The sequence below is a fragment of the Glycine soja genome, chromosome 9, assembly GCF_004193775.1.
Source record: "Glycine soja cultivar W05 chromosome 9, ASM419377v2, whole genome shotgun sequence".
Classification (NCBI taxonomy): domain Eukaryota; kingdom Viridiplantae; phylum Streptophyta; class Magnoliopsida; order Fabales; family Fabaceae; genus Glycine; species Glycine soja.
The window spans coordinates 4,310,707-4,319,381 of NC_041010.1; the positions used below are offsets into that span (position 1 = coordinate 4,310,707).

Below are 8,675 nucleotides of genomic sequence, written 5' to 3' on the forward strand. Positions count from 1 at the left end.
AATAAAGACTTCTTTGCAACAGTTTCGATTCTGTTGTTTTTTTATTAAAAAAAAATCGAAAGATGGGGTTAAAAAACTACTGGGATTTCTAATTTTATTGCAAGATTGTCACGGACAACAACAAAATAATAATAATAATAAATAAATAAAACATAATGAATTTTGAAAAGCATATTGTATCTGTATCCTATTTATTCTTCCTAAGTTGTAAATACTTGCTGTTTAAATATTATTCAATATAGTTTCGAGATACGTGATATTGAGAGAATTATGTAACTATGCTATTGAAGCATTCTTTCTTAATAAAGTCATTTGTTAAAGCGCTAACACTAGTTGCAGGCTGTGACGTATTTGGTATCAAATGTTAGCAATCTGTTTATGATGCAGAAACAACATTTCTTAGCGATTTTAGACAAATGGTATAGTAATCCTTTTCATTAAAAACCTTAATCTATTTTCAGTTATTTCTGCAGAATTGTTTATTGCTGATTATAGCACCCTGCAAAATATATATTTTATGCACCCTTGAAAAAACAACTGTGCAACTATAAATGAATTAAAACATCAGTCTGCTTATATTAATTCACTTCTTCTATTTTAATCAAATAATATGACCCTCATTTTGGGATTCAAGGCTTACTATGGTGTAGAATTTCATTTAACTAGTGGAATTGTGGAAGGGAAATCTAAATTCAAAATACAAACAGATAGAGTACACATATCTAAGGCCCTTCATTTTTTATGTTCTGTGTATTCAACTTTGGATGGCAGCTTCTCTTGTGGGTGAGCCATATCATAAGTTGCATGGAGGCCAAAGAAAAAGTAATAGATCAGCATTACCACAGTGCACACCCCAAATCTTATGAAGGCATCATACTCCAAAGACCCCATGAGGAATACATTTGTTGCAATTGACAAAGATGGCACCCATGGAACAAGTGGAACACCCCAAACTCTTGGCACCCTTTGCTGAGTCAAAAAAAGTTGCATCCCTAGTGTTGCCAAGAACCAGATAGGAACAGTCACAGTGTATCCAATCCAACCATTAGGCCTAAGTCCCCAATAAGCTGAAATTCCAATTGAGGAAGCAATAATGAGCACCAAAAAGATAACTAGCTTTATCAAATTCTCTCTTGGTGTGACCCCTCTCACATAGTACCTCCTCACCAAAAGGGCAGCAGAGATCATCATGAACACGAAGAGCGCGCTCACCGATATCAAGCTTGACAACACATCCAAGCCTGTGAAAAAGGCTATGGTGGCACTTGCAATGGTAATCAAGAGTGTAGCATTTATAGGAGTTCCTGTCTTAGGGTGCACAAGAGCAAACCACGGAGGGATCATGTGGCAACGCGCAATGTGAGTAATGTACCGTGCCTGCGACAATCTCGCCACAAGAAGCACTGTGGTCATCCCTTTAAGTGCACCAAAAGCTACCACATATTTAGCCCACTTCATTCCTACATTCTGAAATGCAACTGAGAAAGCAGCACCAGTGTCAATTTCTGTGTATTTCTGCATCATGCTCAGTGAGAGTGCCATCAAGCAATAAATCACTGTGATCATGGACATTGACCCAACCAATCCTATTGGTATGTCCCTTGATGGATTCTTGGTTTCTTCAGCCATGGTTGCAATACTATCAAACCCTCCATATGCAAAGTAAAGAATTGCAGCAGCCTTAAACACCCCTTTAGCCCCATAAGGTAAAAACGGAGTCAAATTTGATGTGTCAGCATGAAGAAACCCTGCAACAATCACAAATATAATAACAGCAGTGTTGATGGCAGATGCTATCCAATTGAGAACTGAAGTTTTTCTTGTGCTGATGATTGTGATTGCTGAAGCAATCACCAGAACCACAGAAGCTATAGGGTCCAGCAAGTTGTAACCCTCTTTGAGATTTGTTTTAATGCACAGCGAATTCTTTGGACGGTTCAAAAGGCTTGTGAAGTATGAAGTCCATGATCTTGCCACTGCTGCACTTCCAATAACACTCTCAAGAAGAATGTTGCCGGCAGTTATGAAAGCAACAAAGTCTCCTAATTCAACTCTCAAGTAAGCAAATGAGCCTCCTGCAGAAGGAACTTCCACAGCAAACTCTGTGTAGCAGAAAACAGAAAGCATTGCTGAGAAGCCTGAGGCAACATAGGATAAGACAATGGCTGGTCCAGCACTGTCATGAGCCTGTTGACCAGTGAGCACAAAGATTCCTGCTCCGATCACCGCGCCAAAACCGAACCATATGAGGTCCCACCAGTTGAGGCAACGTTTCATGTCATGCTCACTTTGTTTCTTGAGTTCCTCTGTCTCAGTGGCATCATCTGATCTTGCTAAGAGACGGTCCTTGAACCTTAGCCGTGTTTGAGAAAGGGCGGAAACGTAGTTGTTCCAGCTTTGGAAGGACTCCTCAGGCAAGAAATCTTGTTTGCTCCATCTCCAATAGCCTCTTTGAGGTTCAGCCTCATCTTTGTCTCTTGTGGAAGCCATTCAGAATTTTGCTTCTTTTCTGAAGCTACCAATTAGATTTTGAGTGGAAGCCTGAGGAGGAAAACAAGTATAAGCAGATATCTTTGAAGTATGGAATTGAGTCCTTCCAAGTGTCATAAAATCATAAATTCTTTTGTCAGTTGGTGTGGAATTTCCACTCTTCATCAACTGTCCTTTAGTGTGCATTCAATAGAAGGGCCTCATTACATATAAGAGGGTGTTACTCTGCCCTTAGAAGATATTATCATGCTGAATTTTACTTATTACTTTCAGACAAAAATTTATTTACATATATTAAATCCGATCCACCAAAAAAAATATATTAAATCCAACTTATATAAAACAAGCTACTCATTGGAGAAGGCAAAGAAAGTAATTTCAGTAGTTGATGAAATATAAGCAAGTTGTTTTTGGAAAAAGCTTACATTTATATATATATATATATATATATATATATATATATTATATATATATATATATATATATATATACTTAAAAGGACATTTCAGAACCACAGAAGTTCATAATCTTGAGCTTTGTTTGTATCGTAAAATTATATTTGGTGTATCAGATAATTGGATTTTGGAACGAGTGTTTGATATGGGAACAGCATGTACTAAGTGTGAAAGAGTCAGCATACTAAAGCCAAGTTGGGATTCTCGCCACGTTGTTATCAAATTAGCAGTCAAGGCACGATGTCTTTGGAAAAACAATTGAAGCTGTCACATTATGCCAACTAAGGTGAAGATCCAAGATTTATCACAAAAATATCCTAATTAAGGACTAACTGTTGTTTATCTTCAAATTAACAGTGCATTAATGTAGACTAATCAGTGTGCCAGATATAATGTAGATACTGTCAAAGTAAGTGTGGTCCATTTGTGGCCATCTGATTTGAAAATTCTATTGATTCTTATCATTGAATCTTCAATCCCTGCCCATGTAGCTTACTAGTTATAAGCTTGCTCAAGTCAACACCATCAAAAGATAACCCTATCCCTAGAGGGTTTGCATTATCATGTGTGCATTCTTGGATATATTGTGTCATCTATTTGTTCACATTTGATATATGAAAATAATGTGATTTTGTCGAGAAATCATGTTTAGTTGTTTTTAAGCAGTTTCGGCTATAAAAGCACTTCTGACTAAAAGTAAAATATTGTAGTTTATGGTTGGATTGAAATTTTCACTTCATATTTTCTAAATAAGAGTTTTTAAGCACAAACTACTTCATTTTAAATTTAATTTTAATCAAAATTAGAAGCAAAATTACTCAAAATCAAGTTTGCAAACCAAACACATTATGAATTGTGTTGTATGTTGGTTCATTAACAACCATTAGTTAGTTCTTTTGCTCTTTACCAACTTGTATTTTTTTGTTTTCTGTTATTCTGTTATAACATGTAACAGTTAATTAGTTTTAAGTTGGTTGGATTAGTTAGGCTTGAAATAGTGTTTCTATTTCTTCTTCTTGTATAGCCTAATTTTGTAGAGAGTTTTGTACTTAGAAAATTCTACAGAGATTGAATAAAGTGGCTGTTGTGAGCACAGTGTTCATCCTTTTTCCTGCATTTTGCTTATTCTTGTTCATACAAGAAACTCATTCTTTTGTGAATTAAAATATGATCTTGGCACAACAAATTGGTGCGGTGAGCGTGGAGCGATTTTGAGTTCGATGGGCTCGGCCAAATATAAGGTTGAAAAATTCACAGGGCAAAATGATTTTGGGTTATGGCGATTGAAGATGAGAGCTCTTCTTGTTCAGCAGGGCCTGGTGGAAGCACTTGATGGAGAAGCCAAACTTGAAAAGATGATGGCTGATGGGGATATGAAAGCACTACTGCAGAAGGCACACAGTGCAATTATTCTCAATCTTGGAGACAAGGTGTTGAGGCAAGTCTCTAAGGAAACAACTGCTGCTGGGGTTTGGTCAAAGCTTGAAGGTTTGTACATGACCAAATCTTTAGTTAATCGTCTTTACCTAAAACAGTCTTTGTGTTCGTTTAAAATGCATGAAGATAGATCAGTAGGAGAACAATTGGATTTGTTTAATAAACTGATTCTAGATCTTGAAAATATTGATGTCACTATTGATGATGAGGATCAAGCTTTGTTATTGTTGTGCTCTTTGCCTAAGAGTTACTCTCATTTCAAAGAGACTTTATTGTTTGGAAGAGATTATGTTTCTCTTGATGAAGTGCAGGCTGCTCTGAATTCAAAGGAATTGAATGAAAGAAAGGAAAAGAAGTCCTCAACAAGTGGTGAAGGGCTGACAACAAGAGGCAAGACCTTCAAGAAAGATAGTAAATTTGATAAGAAGAAGCAAAAGCCAGAAAATCAGAAGAATGGTGAAGGAAACATCTTCAAAATCAGATGTTATCATTGTAAAAAGGAGGGTCATACAAGGAAAGTTTGTCCTGAAAGGCAGAAAAATGGTGGCAGTAACAATAGGAAGAAGGACTCAGGAAATGCTGCAATTGTTCAAGATGATGGCTATGAATCTGCAGAGGCATTGATGGTGTCTAAAAAGAATCCAGAAACTAAATGGATAATGGATTCAGGGTGTTCATGGCATATGACACCAAACAGATCATGGTTTAAACAATTTTCTGATCAAGCAGATGGGTTAGTACTCCTTGGAGATAACAAGCCTTGCAAAATTGAAAGAATTGGGTCTATAAGGTTCAAGTTTCATGATGGGGCTGAAAGAATTCTCACAGAGGTCAGATATGTACCTGAGTTGAAGAGAAATTTAATCTCTCTTGGTGAATTTGATAAAAGAGGGTATGTGTTCAAGGGTGAAAAAGGAATACTGAATGTAGTTAAAGACTCCATGGTTGTCATGAGGGGAATTATAGAGAATGGCCTCTATTCTGTAGATGGTGAAGTTGTAATTGGTTCTGCAGCCGCTGCAACCGGAAGAGCTTTATCAAAAACTAAGTTATGGCACATGAGGTTAGGCCATGTAAGTGAGAAGGGGTTGATTGAATTGGCAAAACAGGAGCTGTTATGTGGGGACAGAATGGAAAGATTAAAGTTCTGTGAACATTGTGTCTATGGCAAAGCATGAAGAGCCAAATTCAATGCTGGACAACAGAGAACAAAAGGTACCCTTGATTATGTTCATGCTGATCTTTGGGGTCCAACCAAGACTCCCTCTCATTCTAGAGCAAGGTATTTCTTGAGCATTGTGGATGACTACTCAAGGAAGTTGTGGATCTACATTCAGAAAACAAAAGATGAGGCTTTTGATAACTTCAAAAGCTAGAAAACACTTGTGGAAAACCAAACAGGCAGAAATATCAAGAGGCTCCGTACTGATAATGGTCTTGAGTTCTATTCTGAACCTTTCAATAATTTCTGTAAAGAGAATGGCATTGCAAGGCACAGGGCAGTTGCGAGCACCCCTCAACAAAATGGTTTAGCTGAAAGATTCAACAGGACCATTTTGGAGAGAGTGAGATGTATGTTGCTGAGTGCAGGATTATCCAAGATTTTTTGGGTTGAAGCAACAATGACTGTTGTATATCTCATCAACAAGTGTCCTTCAACAGCTCTGAATTTCAAAACCCCTGAGGAGATTTGGTCTGGCCATCCACCAAATCTAGAACAACTAAAGGTATTTGGCTGTGTTGCCTATGCTCACATCAAGCAAGACAAATTGGAACCTAGAGCTGTCAAGTGCATTTTTCTAGGATATCCTGAAGGAGTGAAAGGGTATAAGCTGTGGTGTTTGGAGGCTGGTTTTAAGAGGTGTTTAGTGAGTCATGATGTTGTCTTCAATGAAGCTGAGATGGCCTACAAGACCAAGCCCAGCATGGTTCAATCCAACACTGATCAGAGTAAGGAAATTGATTCTGAAAAATTAAATTTTGAGGTGGAGACTGAGGATAAACATGCTGAAACACAAGCTGTTAATTGGTCTCTTGATGAAGAAAAATCTGAAGAAGAGGAACAAGAAGAAACTGACTATGTGCTGGCTCGAGATAGAATCAGAAGGGAAATCAAACAACCTAAGAGGTATGGATATACTAATCTAATAGCATTTGCTCTAGTAGCTGCTAGTGAAGTTTTGGAGGAAGATCCCAAAACTGTTAAAGCTGTCTTAGCTAGTAAGGAGAAAGAAAAATGGCTAAGTGCCATGAATGAAGAGATTAAGTCTCTCCATGACAACCATACATGGGAATTGATTAAAAAACCACCTGGTTCTAGAGTGGTCAGCTGCAAATGGATCTTCAAGAAGAAAGAAGGCATCCAAGGAGTTGAACCAGACAGATTTAAAGCTAGACTAGTTGCTCGAGGATTCACTCAAAAGGAGGGAATTGATTTCAATGAAGTTTTCTCTCCTGTAGTAAAACACAGGTCAATCAGAATTCTTATGGCTATGGTGGCAGAATTTGATCTTGTGTTAGAGCAAATGGATGTGAAGACAACATTTTTGTATGAGAAGCTTGATGAGGTGATATTGATGAAACAACCCGAGGGGTTTGAAGTCAAAGGTAAAGAGGATTATGTTTGCAAATTAAACAAATCCTTATATGGTCTAAAGCAGTCCCCCAGACAATGGAATAGGAGATTTGATGAATTTATGGCTGACATACAATTTCATAGAAGTCACTATGATAACTGTGTTTACTTCAAATTTCCTTCTAAAGCTGAGTTTGTGATATTGCTATTATATGTTGATGATATTTTGATAGCAAGTAACAACAAGAGTGAGGTTGAAAAATTGAAATCTGAGTTGAGCAGGGAATTTGAAATGAAGGATTTGGGAGCAGCCAAGAGAATATTGGGAATAGAAATCAAACGGGACAGAAAAAGGAAATTGTTGTTTTTGTCCCAGGAGTTATATCTCAGAAAAGTTCTTGAAAGGTTTGGAATGTCAAATTCTAAACCTGTAACTACTCCTATGTCACAACAGTTTAAGCTTAGTACAAGTCAAGCACCTAAGACACATGATGATATAATTTATATGGAAGGTATTCCATATGCTAATGTTGTAGGGTCACTAATGTATGCCATGGTATGTACTCGCCCTGACATAGCTCATGCAGTGAGCTTAGTAAGTAGGTTCATGGAAAATCCAGGCAAAGCACATTGGCAAGCCCTGAAATGGATACTCAGATATATTAGAGGATCACTTGGAAGAGTTCTGGTTTATGGTGGAGCTAGGAATAGCAGAAGAATAGTTGTTATTGAAGGTTTTGTAGATTCTGATTATGTTGGTTGTTTAGATTCAAGGAAATCCCTCACAGGATTTGTGTTCACTGCTTTTGGCACTGCAATTAGTTGGAAAGCTAGCCTTCAAAAGGTAGTGGCTTTATCAATCACTGAAGCTAAGTATATTGCTCTTACAGAAGCTGTGAAAGAATCTATGTGGCTTGAAGGCATTGCAAAGGAGCTGAAGATACAAAATGAAGTGATCACAGTACACTGTGACAGCCAAAGTGCCATTGATTTATCCAGAAATTCTGTGCATCATAAGAGAACAAAGCACATTGATATTAAGCTGCATTTTGTCAGAGAAGTTATTGGTCAAGGATCAGTTATAGTCAAGAAGATTTCAACTGATTACAATCCTTCTGATATGATCACAAAGGCTCTTCCAAGTAACAAGTTTTTCCATTGTTTGAACTTAATTTAGCTGAAGGGTGATTAAATCCCGTTTCTGCAACAGTCACTGGTTTTGTTAATGTTTTGTTATTGAACCAAGGTGGAGAATTGTTGTATGTTGGTTCATTAACAACCATTAGTTAGTTCTCTTGCTCTTTACCAACTTGTATTTTTTTCTTTTCTGTTATTCTGTTATAACATGTAACAGTTAATTAGTTTTAAGTTGGTTGGGTTAGTTAGGCTTGAAATAGTACTTCTATTTCTTCTTCTTGTATAGCCTAATTTTGTAGAGAGTTTTGTACTTAGAAAATTCTGCAGAGATTGAATAAAGTGGCTGTTGTGAGCACAGTGCAGTTTTTCTGTTCATCCTTTTTCCTGCATTTTGGTTATTCTTGTTCATACAAGAAACTCATTCTTTTGTGAATTAAAATCTGATCTTGGCACAACAAATTGCTTACTCGAGGTTGGGCTATCAGTGTGGAAGAATATTATGTGGTGGGTTATGGTATTCAGCACTTTCCTTAGATGAATAGTACTGGTAAAATTGAAACATTGATTCATAGTTTCTCACA

General features: G+C 37.1%; 1 protein-coding gene across 1 annotated transcript; it reads right to left on the reverse strand.

Annotated features, from left to right (window-relative positions):
• Positions 1-548: 548 nt before the first annotated feature.
• On the reverse strand, positions 549-2,616 carry LOC114425646 (cationic amino acid transporter 5-like). Its single transcript, XM_028392589.1, has one exon. The coding sequence runs from the start codon at positions 2,488-2,490 to the stop codon at positions 733-735; it is 1,758 nt and encodes a 585-aa protein (XP_028248390.1). The 5' UTR covers positions 2,491-2,616; the 3' UTR covers positions 549-732.
• Positions 2,617-8,675: the final 6,059 nt, after the last annotated feature.

Excerpts from the sequence above, each read along its gene's own strand:
- LOC114425646 (XM_028392589.1), bottom strand. The coding sequence starts at position 2,490 with ATGGCTTCCACAAGAGACAAAGATGAGGCTGAACCTCAAAGAGGCTAT.